The sequence below is a fragment of the Lithobates pipiens genome, unplaced genomic scaffold (genome assembly GCF_037356315.1).
Source record: "Lithobates pipiens isolate NorthernLeopardFrog02 unplaced genomic scaffold, aLitPip1_a1.2 Scaffold_47, whole genome shotgun sequence".
In the NCBI taxonomy this organism is placed as follows: domain Eukaryota; kingdom Metazoa; phylum Chordata; class Amphibia; order Anura; family Ranidae; genus Lithobates; species Lithobates pipiens.
The window spans coordinates 3,806,466-3,825,053 of NW_027507871.1; the positions used below are offsets into that span (position 1 = coordinate 3,806,466).

Genomic DNA, 18,588 nt, shown 5'->3' on the forward strand with positions numbered 1-18,588 from the left:
GTTTTATCCTCGACACATCACAGGAAGCGCCTCCATGGTTAACAGAGGACAGAATTGGACTTGGCAAACTTAAAATTTAATAAATCACCAGGGTCAGGTGGCTTGCACCCGAGGGTACTTGGGGGAACTCAGACAAGTAAATGCCAGACCATTGTTCCTAGGGGTGCAATGGATCAAACTCGCGGATCAGATCGTTCCTCGGATCAAAGTCACGGATCGGATCATTTTTCGGATCAGCAAATAATAATTTAATTTGCAAAAACCTGTAAATTCCAACAGCATATAGTCCCCACTGTAATATCCACAATCTCGCCCACTGTAATATTGACTGGGTATGGCGGAGCACGGCTGGGTACGGCGGAGCATGGCAGGCAGGGTATCTCAGAATATTGCTAGAGTATTGACTGGGTACTGCAGGGTATGGAGGGATGGCTGCTGGAGAGATCCAGAGATGGAAGCAGCCATCCCTCCATACCCTGCAGTACCCAGCCAATACTCTAGTAATACTCTGCGATACCCTGCCTGCCGTGCTCCGCCATACCTGATCCGTGAGTTTGATCCATTGCACCCCTAGGAACAATGGTCTGGCATTTACTTGTCCGAGTTCCCTCAAGTACCCTCGGGTGCAAGCCACCTGACCCTGGTGATTTATTAATGTTAATTAACAAACATGACACCGGTTCTTCTCTCCCTCCACTGTACAGAGAGGGACCAGCGTCATGTTTGTTTACAAGTGATCGCTCATACGGAGCGATCACATGTAAACAGCTTGGGTGTAGAAAGATGGCCACAGCTTCGGAGCTAGGCCGAAGCCGCGGCCTTTACTAAGGCCGAGACCACGGCATGCTCCGCGGGTCGCGGCATGTGCCGATCCGAGCGTGGTGACCCGTTCGGATCACGGATCGGTGACGATCCGTTGCACCCCTAATTGTTCCTAATTTTTACTGACTGGAATGGTACCAGCTGATTGGCTTTTCTCCAATGTAGCACCAATATTTAAAAAGGGGGCCCAAAATACATCCCTGGGAATTAGACCAGTTAGCCTAACATCAATAGTATGTAAACTCTTGGAGGGGATGATAAGGGACTATATACAAGATTTTAGTAATGAGAACGGTATCATTCTCAATAATTGGCATGGATTCATGAAGAATCATATTTGCCAAACCAATCTATTAACCACCTAGGAGGTGAGTTGCCATCTAGATAAAGGAAGCCCCGTAGATGTGGTGTATCTGGGTTTGTATAAGCATTTGACAGTTCCCCCATAAACGTTTACTGTACAAAATAAGGTGTGTTGGCATGGACCATAGGGTGAGTACATGGATTGAAAACTGTCTACAAGGGCGAGTTCAGAGGGTGGTGATAAATGGGGAGTACTCGGAATGGTCGGGGGTGGGTAGTGGGGTCCCCCAGGGTTCTGTGCTGGGACCAATCCTATTTAATTTGTACATAAATGTCCTGGAGGAGGGGGATGGGGGAAACGGCTCAATCTCTGTATTTGCGGACGATACTAAGCTAAGCAGGGCAATAACTTCTCCGCAGGATGTGGAAACCTTGCAAGAAGATCTGAACAAATGAATGGGGGGAGGGGCAACTACATGGCAAATGAGGTTCAATGTAGAAAAACGTAAAATTATGCATTTGGGTGGCAAAAATCTGAATGCAATCTATAGACTGGGGGGATGTAGGATGGAGAAGGACCTGGGGGGGGAGGGGAACCTCTGGGGGGATCTAAGATGGAGGAGGACCTGGGGGTCCTAGTAGATGATGGGGTCAGCAATGCCAAGCTGCTGCTAACAAAGCAAACAGAATATTGGCATTAAAAAGGGATCAACTCCAGAGATAAAAGGATAATTCTCCCCTCTACAAGACTCTGGTCCGGCCGCACCTGGAGTATACTGTCCAGTTCTGGGCACCAGTCCTCAGGAAGGATGTACTGGAAATGGAGCGACTACAAAGAAGGGCAACAAAGCTAATAAAGGGTCTGGAGGATATTAGTTATGAGGAAAGGTTGTGAGCTCTGAACTTATTCACTCTGGAGGAGACGCCTGAGGGGGGATATTATTTTGTTATAGAAATACTGGACTGGTGACCCCGCGATATATAAATACCGGACTGGTGACCCCGCGATATATAAATACCGGACTGGTGACCCCGCGATATATAAATACCGGACTGGTGACCCCACAATAGGGGGAGAAACTTTTTCACGGAAGGGAGTTTAACAAGACAGAAGAAAAGCTGATAGAAGAAAAGAGGTTGAACCTTAAACTATGTAGAGGGTTCTTTAGTGAAAGAGCGGCAAGGATGTGGAATTCCTTTCCTCAGGCGGTGGTCTCAGCGGGGGGCATCGATGGCTTCAACACAGTATTAGATAATCACCTGAACGACCACAACATACATGATATACAATGTAACACTGACATATAATCACACAACATACATGATATACAATGTAACACTGACATATAATCACACAACATACATGATATACAATGTAACACTGACATATAATCACACAACATACAGAGATATACAATGTAATACTGACATATAATCACACAACATACATGATATACAATGTAACACTGACATATAATCACACAACATACAGAGATATACAATGTAATACTGACATATAATCACACACAGGTTGGACTTGTCTTTCCCCCCCCCCAACCTCGCCTACTAGTGTCCCCTATCAATGCCGCCTACTTAGGATTTTTTTTTTTTTTTTTTTTTTTTTTTTTTTTTTTGAATTGCCGGGTTTCTTTGCTGTAAAAGGTTGAGAAACTGCTATACATCACCTTCATTCTGATCCGTTGTCCTTTTATTCCAGGCTCTGCCTTTGTCACGTTTCCAGGCTGTGGTCACTCTGGTGGTCGGTCGGCTGTTTGACAAGTCGGTGAAAGTTTGTAAGAACGCCATTCAAGTATTGGCCTCCTTCCTCGCCAACAATCCTTTCACTTGTAAGGTAATGGTCAGGAATGATGTTGCTGTATATACTGATGGTGTGGATTATGTATAATTTGGAATCCAATTTTAATTTCTTGGCAATCGCAGCTCAGCAGTGTGGATTTGAAGGAGCCCCTAGAGAAGGAGACTAAAAAGTTGAAGGAACTTAAGGAGAAGAGGAGAGTTAAGCCCCCAGGTACATGTGACTTAACAGACGTGGGGGGGGGGTGTTTTGTGTGGATGAGACAAGGGGATGCTGAGCTGGTCCCTTTTGCATCCTATAAGTCAGGGGTGAGTAATCTACCCACGGGGGCCACAAGGGAAACTGGGACTGTTGATGGCCAAGCTTAATTCTGCTCCATAATTTGGACTTGGTCTGAAAATAAACACCTGGCACTAGGAATAATGGGTCTCCAGCCGTGGGGGTGGTAAAAAAAAATGGGTGGCTGGTCTGCAGTTGCACTCCTCACCAGCTGCCCATCTGAACTGTAAAATAACCAAACGGGGCTGTTCAAATGCCGCAATGCTTTGCGTCGTTCAGAGTTTGAGAAGCGGCAGACTTTAATTTCTGATCTTCTTTTTTATTAAAATTTTAAAACCTGCTGTGCACATTGCATGCTTGGTATATTGTCAATGTCCCGCAGTGGCAGTTTTTACTGCAATACGCTCATGCGAGAGTGTGTCCGCGCATAGACACCGGTGAAGGGCCATTGGCTGCATGAACCTTCCCATGGACGCGAGAGATCTGTTGGCCCTTAAAGTGGTTGTAAACCCTTACCACACACTTTGACCTACAGGTAAGCCTAGATTAAGGCCTAGATTAAGGCTTACCTGTAGGTCCAAGAAATATCTCCTAAACCTATACGGTTTAGGAGATATTTGCTGAAAGACGGGCACCGCTGTCTACAGCGCACTGAGCGCAGCATTGTCGATGACACCGCGTGTCGGCTCGCATGTGCGGGAGTGACGTCATTGCGGCTTCGCCGAATGACAGCGGCGGAGCTGCGAGACCCACCGACAAGATGGATGCGGTGACATCGCTGGCTCCTTTGTCATGCATAGTAGTCCATTATGCTTTGCCTTTGCAGGGAATGAGAGGAAGTAAACTCATCAGGGTTTACTTCCTCTTTAAACGATCCTTTTTTTTTTTTTTTGATCCTATTTATTTGTATCAATTTCATTCTGTTTAAAAAAAAAAATAAGTCATGCCTGCCTCCACTGTGCCGCTTGTGAATCCTGGTGACCGCACTCTTCCACGGGGGGCCTTCCACACAAACCATGACATACATTCCCCTGCTGCTCTGCATGTGCTGTCGGTAAGGAAACCTGCAGGTGATATTGCCGTCTTGGAAATCCCTGATAACTAAATGATCAAAGCTGGATGTCAGTTCTGAACTTTATCGAGGGCGGTTTACAGATCAGCGTTTTTGGACGAGTTATAAAATGTTTATACAGCAGGCGTATTTCGTTTTTATGTGCTTTCTCTAAAAATGTGTTTATAATTTTTTTTTTTTTTTTTTCAAATTTAGTGGTAGTGATTTCTCCGGAGGAAGAATGGGAAGCCATGCTCCCTGAACTAAAGGAAACTTTACACGCCCTCGCAAAGGAGAGTGATGAAGATGAGAACCCTGAAGCAATCGATACAATAGAGCAATTACAGGAGCGTGTTCTGCATCTCCTGAAGATCACCAGTTACAAGTCAGTGGTGGGGGGGGACCCTGGGGGTTGATTAATGACTCCTGCGCTGTCATTCATTTTCTCAATCTCTGCCTGTGGGTTTTTTTTAATTTTATTATTTTTTTATTTTTTTTAGACATGCCATCTTCTTGGTGAAGAAAGGAATATCGAGCTTCCCGGATGATTCCTTGTTCGGAGTGGGTGAAGATGCCGAGGATGGAGCGGTGCTGGGGATTCTGGAGCAAATCTTCACAGGTAGACTCTGCTTTTTATATTGAGTTTTAACATGTAGAGCTGAGCACCGCTATATGGTAACCCACAGTACTAAAAAATGACTGTATGCAACAATACATGATTTCTGCTTAAAGTGTACGTCAAGGAAAAATGTAAAACCGTATGAAATGGCGCTGGCAGCCTATGTCAGACAGTATACACCAGGGATATGAAATTAGCGGACCTCCAGCTGTTGCAGAACTACAACTCCCATGAGGTATAGCAAGAGCTGGCAGCCACAAGCATGACACCCAGAGGCATGATGGGACTTGTAGTTTTGCAACAGCTGGAGGTCCGCTAATTGCATATCCCTGGTATACACCCTAGTGAATGGGGCTTTATACATCAATGTATTTGTAACCTAAAAAAAATATAACAATGGGCACTAACTGGTGCGTCTGTAAAAAGTGCAATGGTGCGCTAAACAAGCACCACATTACGATTTTTACAGAAGCCCCAAGCATGTTACAGTTTTGTGCATATTCTATTTTTTTTTTGTTACAAATACATTGATGTATAAATTACCATTCACTAGTATGTATGTATATCCGACATAAGCTGTTAGCGATGTTTCATGCTTTTATATTGCTTTAGATCCCTTTCACACTGGGGCACATTGCGGGTGCTACAGCTCTAAAAATAACGCCCTGAAAGAGCCGCTCCTCACGCTCCAGTGTGAAACACTGGATCGGTGCTCTGGCAGGACGGTAAAATAAGTCCTGCTAGCAGCGTCTTTGGAGCCCTGTGTGTATACACCTCCTTCACCGCTACTGCCCATTGAAATGAATGGGTCAGCGTGGCTATATTGCCGGCAAAACACCACTGCAGCAGCACTTTGCAATCAGATCTTTAAATCAAACGTGTGGAGTTTTTGATTTATTTTTTCACCCTGCCGCAAAGCTTTTTTTTGGGTGGGGGGGAATGCTGACATCAATGTTGGTGTACAGCGTTGCACAATAGTGGATAACTAAACCGCTTCCCAGTGTTCTGTCAAACTGTCTGGCCATCGTATAGTGTCCACCCCGTACTGTGCCGGCGCAGCACGGAGGAGAAGGAGACTCCGAAAAGTCTCGGAATAAGAACGGTGCACTGAGTCCAGGTACAAGCCCCGCCATCTAAGTGGACATACGGTAGCACATAAGAGAGCCCTTCGCTTCGCTTGCCATGCTTCAGACACAGCCTTGCTTCGCTCGGCTATTTTATTTTTATTCTAACACCATGTCCACTTGGATGGTGGGGCTTGAACCTGGACTCAGTGCTCAGGTGCTGTTAATCTTCATGCGCAGTACAGGGCGGACACTATCCGATGGGGGGGACAGTATTTGACACCTCACCGGCCGTCATTCTGCTATAGGGCAGGAAGTAGTTAAGCTTTGACAGAATCTATGCCCTAATTGTTGCCATTGCACAGCTGTTTGAGATTTTTCTGCTCCAGTGTTAATAAATTCCCATCATTTTTGGTGTCAGCCCTGCCTACTTCATTCCTGATGGGTGGGTTACACTGCCATCTTCTCCTATCCCTTCCTTCCCTATAACCCATCCTTGTGCACATGGAAAGGGAATGCCTTAAGATTTCCTGGTAGTTATGCTCCTTATATGGCTTGGGTGTTCCATGTCTTGCTGTCATTGCTCCTTCACCCCAAAAAAGTCTTTTAGGTCCTGCGCAATGATGCTTGTAAAACTGAATATCTCGTGTCTCTCTTGAATTGTAGCTGCATTTTTAACCCTTGTGATATGAGTTGACCATGTACAAGCAAGCTTGCCTAATAATAAAGTATCTTTGTGTTGGTCTTGCTCGTGTTGTATAGCATTGAAAGGTTCCAAATATTGTAGTTCTATCAGTGACTATTTATTTATTCCCCCCCCCCCCCCCCCCTCTCCCAGCGAAGGGCAAGAATTTGGAATCTCCACCAAGTGAGGAGCAGCTGCCTCCCCCTCCCCCTGACGGCGAAAGCAAGGACTCTGAAGAGACTTCAGATGAGCAAGACAAGACTGACCTGAGCAAGCAAGAAATGCTGGTCCAGTACCTGACAGACGCTCGATATTTTGCCTTGAAGATTGAGGAAGCCATAGATGTCATCAGCAAGATGATGTATGAAGCGGCGTCATCCGGTACGTGCAAAGAAGTGATTGGCCAAGATTTTAACTAGCTACAATGTGAAATGCAGATGCTAAATGTATAATCGTTTTGTATTATAATGTAAGTAGGACTATAGGGTGTATGTGGAGTCGTCGTCGCGCCCCCCCCCCCTCCTTCTCTCCATGTATACCTTGCACCCAGGCTTGTATCGATGGGATCAGTTTAAGTCTGTCTGAAATGTTTTGAGCTCAGTTCATTGATGGGTGCCTTTTTTTTTGTCCTGTAACAAGCGGATTTGCCTTCCCACAGACATATGTGGGAATGCAAAACCCATACGAAGGAAACCAAAGTGCATTGGTTTGGCCCCTCCCATTTCCAGCGCCCCTGTATTGATCTTTGAGATCTACTGATATTCATATGGAGCTTAAAGAGGAAGTAAAACCTGATGGGTTTACTTCCTCTTTCATTCCCTGCAAAGCATAATGGACTACTATGCATCGCATCACATAGTAGTCCTTTATGTGTCACTTACCTGACACAAAAGCCAGCGAAGTCACCGCTGTCCCCCTGTAGTCCGCCGCATCCATCTTCTCGGTGGGTCTCGCAGCTCCGCCGCTGTCATTCGGTGAAGCCGCAATGACGTCACTCCCGTGCATGGGAGCCGAGACGCGCGGCATCTTCGTTTATCGAGGATGCCACGCTCAGTGCGCCTGCGCGCCGCTGTCTACGGCGTATGCGGGCAAATATCTCCTAAACCGTCTAGGTTTGGGAGATATTTCTTGGAAGGTTAAAGTGGTTGTAAACCCTTACAAACCACTTTGACCTACAGGTAAGCCTAGATTAAGGCTTACCTGTAGGTCCAACAGGGTTTTTTGAGGACCTTGGGGTATTTTTGTAAAGGTAGAGCTGTGCAGGTGAACTCCTGTGGTTGTGTTTGTTTCACTGAAAACAGATGTTCAATTTTTACAATGGTTTGAGCTTGGAAACCTTTCTTCCCCTCTCTGCAGTGGTACAGGAAGTCATTGAGTTCTTTGTCACGGTGTCGCAGTTCGGGGTGCCTCAGGCTGTGATTGGTGTACGCCGCATGCTGCCACTTGTCTGGTCAAAGGAGCCTGGTGTTCGTGATGCGGTGGTGGGTGCTTACCGCCAGCTGTACCTCTCTTCTTCTGGCTCTGAATCTGAAAGGTAAGTGGTTGTCCCCACCAACTGTAGTCAGAAGAATCCCAGAGCCGCCTTTTTTCCTTTTTACATGTTCAGGTCTGACCGTGTAAACTTGTTAGCTGTCCATGGGCAGAGTCAGACTAGTAAATTTACATTTTTTGGCTGTTCTATGTAACCACATAGTGGGTGAGGGTACCCCCCACTCATCATTATTGGGTTTTTATTTGTCTTTAAATGTGACGTGCAGTTATAGTGGCCTTCCTTTTCCCTCTTCCTTCCCTCCTTGTGATACTCGGTGTCGGGAACCAATTTCCTTCAGACTTGTAAAGTCATCCCTTTTTTGGAGTAGCCTTTTATCTGCAAATGTTGAACCTTCCCCCCCCCCCCCTATAACCTTTGTTAGCAAAGATCCGTACGTAATAGTCTTGTAGCAAAAGAACTCCAGATGGTCGCACTCAAATGCAGTAGGAGGGAAAATGTCAAACGCATATAACCCCTCCCCCACTGCTGTTTTGTGGAGTGTTTTTGCTTTTATAAACCCTTTGCAGTAAAGGTGGTTAACCTCCTTATGGCCTGCCCATTGGCACTTTGAAGGCTATCGTTGTTATGGAAGCAGCTACCATAACCCCAGTATCCTCTTCAGCAGGCGATCTGCTTTCAGATAAAAGTGGTTTCTGTAGCGGATTCACTGATGCCTCCAGCTGCATTCCGGTCCCCTCCGCCACTTACCTGAGCAGTCGGCAGAGGTGATCGATCCTTTTCCCTCTGTGGTATGAGCTGGTATTTCCGCCCACAGCACTTAAAGAGAAAAAAACAAAAAAAAGTTTAGTGTAAATAAGAGATCTGAGGTCAACTTGATGATCAAGTGAAGTGATTATTAAAGGTTTGGCTTTAAAAAAAAAAATACAAATGTCTTACTGTCTTACTTGCCTGCTTGGTGTAATGGCTTTGCACAGAGAAGCCCTAGTTCTCCTCTTCTCTGGTCCCCAGCTGGGCACTCTTGGCTCCACCCCCTTGACCAGCCCCCCAATTGCAAGCCGCATGCTTCGGATTCCTGCGATATGCCTCCATAAGACGCTGATCCATGGCTCAGCCTTGCGCCTGCTGCTGTCTCAGCCAATGAGGGAGTCCCAGGACAGCCAAGGCTCTTGTGCATATTGCTGGATCAAGAGGGCACTCAGGTGAGTATTGGGGAGGCTGCAGCGGGAGCAGCACACAGAATAGAATACACCTTTTAGCAATTACAATAGTGTTAAGCTCTTAAAGCGGTAGTAAACCCGCAAATTTTTTATTTATTTTTTTACTACCTGCAAAGCAAAAGGCATAATGAGCTAGTATGCACCACATACTAGCTCATTATGAAATACTTACCTTAGAACGAGGCCCCGACATCTGGCCCGATCTTCCGGGTATTGTGGCTCCGGCGCTGTGAGTGGCTGGAGCCACGATATCGTCACTCCTGCGCATGCACGCGGGAGATTTCATCCCGGCCACTGCCGGACTTTCAGCCTAGAATCCCCTTGTGCGCATGCGCCGCTGCAGTCAGCTTCTGGGAGGAGTTCTGCCTTGCACGCTGGGCGCTTCTGGGAGGGGTTCTGCCTTGCAAGCTGGGCGCTTCTGGGAGGGGTTCTGCCTTGCAAGCTGGGCGCTTCTGGGAGGGGTTCTGCCTTGCACGCTGGGTGCTTCTGGGAGGGGTTCTGCCTTGCACGCTGGGCGCTTCTGGGAGGGGTTCTGCCTTGCACGCTGGGCGCTTCTGGGAGGGGTTCTGCCTTGCACGCTGGGCGCTTCTGGGAGGGGTTCTGCCTTGCACGCTGGGCGCTTCTGGGAGGGGTTCTGCCTTGCACGCTGGGCGCTTCTGGGAGGGGTTCTGCCTTGCACGCTAGGCGCTTCTGGGAGGGGTTCTGCCTTGCACGCTGGGCGCTTCTGGGAGGAGTTCTGCCTTGCACGCTGGGGGCTGGCTTCTGTCAAACACTCGCACACAATGTCGGCCAGTATATTGTCTCCCAACTCTGCCTCTGTGCACAGGGTTTTACCTTGCTACAGTATACAGTGGTGACTAGGGGTGTGACAGAAGGAACCACGATGTTCAGCGGGGTGTACATGCATCTGACCTTCCTGGAAGTCTTATGTGAAACTTCTTTGGGGCATCTGTTGCAAAGATCAGATGAACTGGTACCGGGACAGGCGGGTGTTGAGCCTCTTTATGGGCGATAATTGGCTACATAGTTTCAATCCAGGTAACTTCTAAAACTTCTAATCTTGTAGGGTGAGAGCTCAAAATCTGATCCGGAACCTTTCTGTGCTCATGGTGGACTCATCTGCCGGAGTGATCCAGTCTCTGGAGGAGATAGTGAGTAGGAACCATTCCTGGCCCTGTTCGGGTTTTGTTACATTGGAGATGAGCTCTACTTTTATGTTTGTTTTTTGGTAGGTTCTGGAGTTTGTGCAGAAGGGAGAAATCCACCCCGCTGTCCCCCAGCTCCTTTGGGAAAAGTTTACCCTCAAGTCTCCTTGTTCTGACCTGGAGCGCCGCGCCGCCGTCATGATGTTGGGGATGATGTCTCGGTAAGTCCCTGTTATAGGTACCTGATAAGTTGAAGCTGCTTTCTGTACCTTTACTGGTGTGTGTATACTTCTTTTCAGGGGTCAGCCGGAAATTGTGCTGAGTAATATAGAGACTCTGGTGAATGTGGGCCTGGCCCAGGATGGGGAGAAGGATTATCGGCTCGCTCAACACGTCTGCAACTGCATCCTGAAAATTTCGGCAAGCCAAAAGGTTGGTCTAAAGCTGTGAGTGATGTGCAAGTGGTAGTAGCAAATCCCCCCCCCCCTCCAGATTTGGTTTTTAATACAAGTATTTCAGAAATCTTTTCCTCAACTAGGAAAAAAAATTAAATAAATAAATATATATATATATATATATATATATATATATATATATATATATATATATATATATATATATATATATATATATATATATATATATATATATATATATATGTATATGTGTGAAAAAGTGTTTGCCCCCTTCCTCATTTCCTGTTCCTTTGCATGTTTGTCACACTTAAGTGTTTCGGAACATCAAACCAATTTAAACAATAGTCAAGGACAACACAAGTAAACACAAAATGCAATTTGTAAATGAAGGTGTTTATTATTAAAGGTGAAAAAAAATCCAAACCATCATGGCCCTGTGTGAAAAAGTGATTGCCCCCTAAACCTAATAACTGGTTGGGCCACCCTTAGCAGCAACAACTGCAACCAAGCGTTTGCGATAACGTGCAATGAGGCTTTTACAGCGTCCTGGAGGAATTTTGGCCCACTCATCTTTGCAGAATTGTGCTAATTCAGTTACATTAGAGGGTTTTCGAGCATGAACGGCCTTTTTAAGGTCATACCACAACATCTCAATAGGATTCAGGTCAGGACTTTGGCTAGGCCACTCCAAAGTCTTCATTTTGTTTTTCTTCAGCCATTCGGTGGTGGACTTGCTGGTGTGTTTAGGATCATTGTCCTGCTGCAGAACCCAAGTTGGTTTCAGCTTGAGTACACGAACAGATGGTCGGACATTCTCCTTCAGGATCTCTTGGTAGACAGCAGAATTCATAGTTCCTTTTATCACGGCAAGTCTTCCAGGTCCTGAAGCAGCAAAACAGCCCCAGACCATCACACTACCACCACCATATTTTACTGTTGGTATAATGTTCTTTTTATGAAATGCAGTGTTCCTTCTACGCCAGATATACTTGGACACACACCTTCCAAAGAGTTCCACTTTTGTCTCATCGGTCCACAGAATGTTGTCCCAAAAGTCTTGGGGATCATCAAGATGTGTTGTGGAGAAATTGAGACGAGCTTTGATGTTCTTTTTGCTCAGCAGTGGTTTTCTCCTTGGAACTCTGCCATGCAGGCCATTTTTGCCCAGTCTTTTCCTGATGGTGGAGGCATGAACGCTGACCTTAACTGAGGCAAGTGAGGCCTGCAGTTCCTTGGACGTTGTTGTGGGGTCTTTTGTGACCTCTTGGATGAGTCGTCGCTGCGCTCTTGAGGTAATTTTGGGCGGCCGGCCACTCCTGGGAAGGTTCACCACTGTTCCATGTCTTCGCCATTTGTGGATAATGGCTCTCACTGTGGTTCGCTGGATTCCCAAAGCTTTGGAAATGGCTTTATAACCCTTTCCAGACTGATAGATCTCAATTACTTTCTTTCTCAATTGTTCCTGAATTTCTTTGGGTCTCGGCATGATGTGTAGCTTTTAAGGATCTTCTGGTGGACCTTACTGTGTCAAGCAGCTCCTATTTAAGTGATGCCTTGATTGTGAACAGGTGTGGCAATAATCAGGCCTGGGTGTGGCTAGAGAAATTGAACTCAGGTGTGGACAACCACAGTTATAGTATGTTTTAACAAGGGGGGCAATCACTTTTTCACACAGGGCCATGATGGTTTGGATTTTTTTTCACCTTTAATAATAAACACCTTCATTTACAAATTGCATTTTGTGTTTACTTGTGTTGTCCTTGACTATTGTTTAAATTGGTTTGATGTTCCGAAACACTTAAGTGTGACAAACATGCAAAGGAACAGGAAATGAGGAAGGGGGCAAACACTTTTTCACACCACTGTAATCTCTCTATATATAATCTCTCTAGTGAAAAAATCTCAGGATGTTGGATCTTCATTCTTGAATAGGTCTGGGTGCTGCTATGTGATCTGATGCACAAGTGTATGTGGTGGTTTTTGTTTATAATTTTTTTTTGTTTTGTTGTAAATTGACCTGATCTTATGGGAAGATTGTGGGGTGTTTGTTTTTTTTTTTTTTTTTTTTTTATAAATGGCTTGGCATAAGTCTCTTTACCGGGAATATCCGATCATTTGAGATGGTTTTATTTATTTTTTATTTTTGCAGTCTCCCATTGGTAAAAAATCGGCACCATTGCGCCTTCCGAATGAACATCGTCTATTCCAAAACCTGAAAGAAGCTGTTGTGGGAGGTAAGGCTTGGGTTTTTTTTTTGTTTTTTTTTTTTTGGACTGCTTAAATCGGGGCTCGACAAATCCCAGGTCAAAACGGTGACTAGACACTGTGTCCTGGCACCTGGGCTTTTGTCAGTCCATTGACCGTTGCAGAGATGCTCAATTTGAATTGCCTGGGGCATGGTTTTCTGGGTGCCGGGCAGGTAGGTGTGTGGGGTTTTTTTTTTTTTTTTTTTAAGCAGGGCTCACTTAAGTGGAAGCATTTGGGCTCCATTTCTTCCTGACTGCTTCCACACACAGGTAAAGTGTGCTATGGGTCCACTATGGACTGGCATAGCAGGTTCCACATGGTAGAGGGCAGCTGACACATGTCTGCTCTCCTCCCCAGTCTTGTTCCTGACTCGGAAGCAACGTGTGTGTGATGTCACTTCCGGGTACCTGTTGATTTCCTGGCGAGCATGGCTGGCTTAAATAACTCACTTCTTCGGTCCCCCGTGTGTGTGCGTAAACTGGGGTTCTATTGAAGGTGTTTCTGAAACGGTCTTAAATCTTAAGAACTGAAACCACAAGGTGCCTACTGCCAGTTAAGTAGGGTCTTGTTAACCAATTTTAGTGCAGTATTTGGTTCCTGTCTCTCCTACTTTTAAAGTGAGTTCCACTCTTAATAATAAAGTCAGCAGCTACAAAAAGTGTAGCTGCTGACTTTTAATAAACTCACCTGTCCAGCGATGTGGCCACCTGAAGTCTCAGTTCACACCGGCATCACAAGTGTGGGCACCCGGCTGTTAGAGGAGAATTTGCACTAGGGTTTGCATGATTGAAGGTGGAAGCTGGGTCCCCGTCGTCCGTCCCCCCCCCCCCCCCTTTGAAAAATGGCATGCCATGTGACTTGTCAGGGGAGGGGCGGTTAGGAGTCCTTAAAGTGGAACTTCCACTTTTGGGTGGAACTCCTCCCTTTTTTTTTTTTTAGGATTATTTTTATTTGCGGATTCTAATGGCAAAGGCACTTTTTAAACGCAAATGGAGAAGGGCACAATATAAAGGATTTCTGGTTTACCTGTGTAATTTTTTTGGAGCTCATCGCAGTACACTGTTTCGTCTTAAAATATAAGGTGGGTTATGCTGCCACCTACAGGCAAGTGGAATTGGCCAAATTAAAATCCAGGGTTCGGTTTGTAGCAACCAAAGCTATGTGAAGAGAGGCGATAGCTATGAGTAAGCGCTAATTTTAAGCGTGAAACACGTCAGTTTTTTTTTTTTATATTTTTCTCCTTTGTTGCTGTGACTTGTGTGATGTGAAGTTTATATATATTTTTTTATTTTTATTTTTTTATTTGAGTAAATAAAGGCACAATTCACTTTTTATTCAATCCGGAGTGCGGCTGTCCAGAGTTTTTCCATTAAGAGGCGATAGCTCAGTATCCCGCAATGTACGCTGAGAAAAGAATTTTACAAGTAACTAAAATCCTAAATTCTCAAGCTTGGATCACAGGTCAGTTTCTACATGTCCAGGATAATTGTTATGTCTTAAAGCACTCGTGAGGGGTGTGCAGCATAGCGACAAGTGGTAGAACACAACTACAGGGCCCCATACAGCAGTGTTTCTCAACTCCGGTCCTCAAGGCGCCCCAACAGGTCATGTTTTTAGGCTTTTCCATAAATTTGCACAGGTGATTTTGATCAGTTTCACTGCCTTAGTAATCAACAGTCGTTTTCATCTGAGGGAAATTCTGAAAACATGACCTGTTAGGGCGCCTTGAGGACTGGAGTTGAGAAACTGCCATAGAGATAAGCAGAGCAAAGATGTCCTCATCTCTATGGCCTAGGAGGCCGGAGCTTCACTGCTGATGTAAACGAGGCTTCCTTCCTCACCCCCCTCCATCATCATGTGGGGTCTTTTTGACCCGAGATCTCTACATAGAGGCCTTGTCATGCTTTAATCTCATTAGAGACATTTTGTTTCTTGTGATGCCAATAAAGGCAATTTCAAACTGTCCCTTTTTAAAAAAAAAAAAAAAAAAAAAAAAGCACATTATGCAAAAAAACTGGCTGATCCCGCTGCTCTCTATCTCCCCCTTCTGTCCATGTCCCCAGTGCAGCTAAGAATTTTGCAGCTGTGGTGGCAGCTCTGCACATGCTCAGTTTTATTTTTTTGAGTTTGCTTTCAACAATAAAAACTAAATTGGTGTTTTTGGTTTGTGGGTCTCGGATGTCGTGTAGTTCCACATTGAACAGTATGTGTTTTTAGTATCGCTTTAAACCTAGTGGGAAATGTATGTGTTGGACGGGTAAGTATTAGTAATTGTCAAGTTTTCTTGAAGATTTGAACCCAATGATAAACCACGTGCGGGTCCCATATGTGGCCCGAAACATGGCTAACCATAGAATGGGTTGTTGAATGTTCATACTCAATTAATTTGTCTAAAATGTATATTTCCCTGTGCCCACAAACACTATGTGGTAGTATACCACCAATCCCTTCAAACCCCCGGTGTTCTTTTCAGCAAACCAAAATCCATTCTTGTGAATGTGTATCCTGAGTGTAGCTGAGAAATCCAATCGCCTCTTCATACGGGGTTATGTCTGCCTGATGTGCTCATAGATCTGCTTTCTTCTGTGTCAGGGATCGCCCAGCACAACCCGTACTGGTTGCCCTTCAAAGAGACCGCTGTGAGGTTGGTGTATGAAATGGCAGAAGAGCCGGAGGAGATCTGCGCTGAAGTGTTACAGAGATGCAGCCAGCAGGTCCTGCAGGAGTTTAACAACCAAGAAGGTGAGAGGATGATGATGCAAGCAAAGCTGAGACGGGGCTTCTGCTCTGGGACCAGAAATGAGGGGTGGGGGTTGTCATACTTTTTTTTTTTTTTTTTTTTTTTTGGGCTAGGCCAACTTCTCTAGTGACTTCTGAGATTGGTTGGGGTTTCTATGTATAGACCCGATCCAAGCTGTCCAGCAAATTATAACACTGCCAAGGGGTTTATCATATTTGAATACCCATTGCTGCAACTGCACAAGAACAGAGGTCATGAAGTTCATACCAAATCTTTTTAATCACTTCACCCCCAGACCATTTGGCTGGCAAAAGTCTAGAGCACTTTTTGTGATTTGGCACTGTCGCTTTAACTGACAATTGCGCGGTTGTGCAATGTGGCTCCCAAACAAAATAAATCTCCCCCCCCCCCCCCACAGATTTCTTTTGGTGTTACTTGATCACTTCTGCGTTTTTTTTATTTTTTTTTGCGCTATAAACAAAGTGACAATTTTGAAAAAAAAACGCATCATTTTACTACAATTAAATATCCCCCAAAAATATCCTTAGTTTAGGCCGATACGTATTCTACATATTTTTGGTAAAAATCGCAATAAGCGTTTATTGCTTGGTTTGCGCAAAAGTTATAGCGTTTACAAAATCATTTTATGGCATTTTCATAAAGTGGGGGGGGGGGTTTGTTTTGGGACTGCAACATGGTGGACAGTGGATTCGAAACGGAAACAACTCTGGACAGCTGCAATCCGGATCGAGCAAACTGTGCCTTTATTTTCTCAAATGAAAAAAACTTCACATCACACAAATCACAGCAGCAAAGGGAAAAAATACAGAACAAAAGCTGATGCGTTTCACACTAAAATGAGCGCTTACCCATAGCATAAGCTATGGGTAAGTGCTCATTTTAGCGTGAAACGCGTCAGTATTTTTGTTCTGTATTTTTTCCCTTTGCTGCTGTGATTTGTGTGATGTGAAGTTTTTCATTTGAGAAAATAAAGGCAGTTTGCTCGATCCGGAGTGCAGCTGTCCAGAGTTTTTTTCAGTTTCGAATTCATTGGCTTGTGCAATCAGCCTGCACCTGGGACACCTACCCATCTGCAGGAGAAGCAATCAGTTCTACGGTGGATCCCTTTTTTCCTTTGTCGCTTTTTCTGGACCTTTTTGCATATTATGGTGGACAGGTTGGACACTTGACACATTTTTGGGACCATTGCTATTTATATAGCGATCAGTGCTATAAAAATGCACTGATTACTATGTAAATGTCACTGACAGGGAAGGAGTTAACGGTTTTCCCTAGGGAGTTATTCTAATGGGGGGGGGGGGGGGGGAGGAGCGAGCGTGCGATCTGTTCATACCTCGCCCCTGATAGCAGGGAGATCTGTCTGTTTACATTGACAGATCTCTGTTCTGTCTGTGTGGAGCGATCGCGTGTATCTGGCTGTCATTGTGACCTGCTGGGCACGCGCATCAGCTCCGGTGTCGGTTACATGCATGCTCCCCCTAGTGGTCAAAAGGGAAAGATTAAAAAAAAAATTCCAGTTCCGCCTCTTTACCTGGCAGTTAGTGGCCAGGAAAGTGACCGATCTGTGTGTCGTCAGCTGCATTGGAGGCCAGAGGAGAGGTTTGGAATCTAATAGAGTCCAAAGAGGACCTGTCACAAGAGATGTTGTTCATCCCTTGTGATGGCAATAAAGTTAAAATGGAACTTCACCCAAAAGTGGAAGCTCCACTTATTTGCACCTTCCTCTGCCACATTTTGTCACTTTTGGGGGAGAGAAGAGGGGATACCTGTCAAAACCAGGTACCCGCCTCTACTACGGGTAATATGGCCGTGCCAGCAATCTAAACGCCTTTACAAAATTTCTGTAACCTGTAAAGCGTTGGCTACTGAGAATTTTCAGCACCGTAGTTTGCCGCCATTCCATGGGCAAACTTTTTTTTTTTTTTTTTTTTTTTTTTTTTTTTTAAAGCGTGACATGTTGGGTATCTATTTACTTGGTGTAACCTCATCTTTCACATTATAGAAAAAAATTGGTAAATTTATGTAGTTTTTATTGCATTTGAAAAACCGCAGGGCAAATATCGCTTAAAAATTGCAAGACCCATCACTTTTTTTTTTTTTTTTTTTTTTTTTCCTCTAGGGCCTTTTCTAAAAGTGCATTTTGGGGGTTCCAAGTAATTTTCTAGTAAAGTAGATTTTTACATGTTGACACCAAGTGTCAGAATTGGCCCCCATACAAAGTGGTTAAAGGAAAGGAGGGCAGAAAGGAAAGAATGAGACCCAATGCTCACAAGACCAGAAAGTAAACATTTGTTAGACCATTCCCCCCCCCCCCCCAGATGAAGCCCAAGGCACATTCACACGTCACCTATGGGGTTCACGTTTGCTGATTTAGTTTGACCTGGATGAGGCTTTTTATTCATCCTTTTTTTTGTTTCTTTTCCTTTTTTAGAATCGCTCATTCCTGCGTTCCTCCTCACCCACCTGCTGTCTCTAGCTGGAGATGTGGCCTTACAGCTGGTGGTGTATCTGGAGTGTACTGTTAGTGCAGAGCTCAGGAGGCAGAGACTGGTGAGGGAGGAACAAGCCGCTGAGAAACAGGGAAAGAACAAGCAAAGGAAGTCTAAGGTAAGTGCTGGAGGGTGTACAATGCAAAACTCCAGCCAACAGGTATTCCAGCTTTGTGCAATGT

The 18,588-nt window shown here is 45.1% G+C and overlaps 1 protein-coding gene across 2 annotated transcripts in view; it reads left to right on the forward strand.

The window, feature by feature from the left end:
- NCAPD2 (non-SMC condensin I complex subunit D2) overlaps positions 1-18,588 on the forward strand; it is a 56,650-nt gene that overhangs the window by 17,502 nt on the left and 20,560 nt on the right. For both annotated transcript variants that reach the window (XM_077467114.1, XM_077467115.1), the window contains 12 exons: positions 2,843-2,977; positions 3,067-3,154; positions 4,488-4,656; positions 4,772-4,890; positions 6,793-7,020; positions 7,996-8,173; positions 10,415-10,499; positions 10,581-10,714; positions 10,793-10,925; positions 13,059-13,143; positions 15,749-15,898; positions 18,349-18,524. In XM_077467114.1, coding sequence (XP_077323240.1) covers positions 2,843-2,977; positions 3,067-3,154; positions 4,488-4,656; positions 4,772-4,890; positions 6,793-7,020; positions 7,996-8,173; positions 10,415-10,499; positions 10,581-10,714; positions 10,793-10,925; positions 13,059-13,143; positions 15,749-15,898; positions 18,349-18,524 — 1,680 coding nt within the window. The remainder of the gene's footprint in view (positions 1-2,842; positions 2,978-3,066; positions 3,155-4,487; positions 4,657-4,771; positions 4,891-6,792; positions 7,021-7,995; positions 8,174-10,414; positions 10,500-10,580; positions 10,715-10,792; positions 10,926-13,058; positions 13,144-15,748; positions 15,899-18,348; positions 18,525-18,588) is intronic.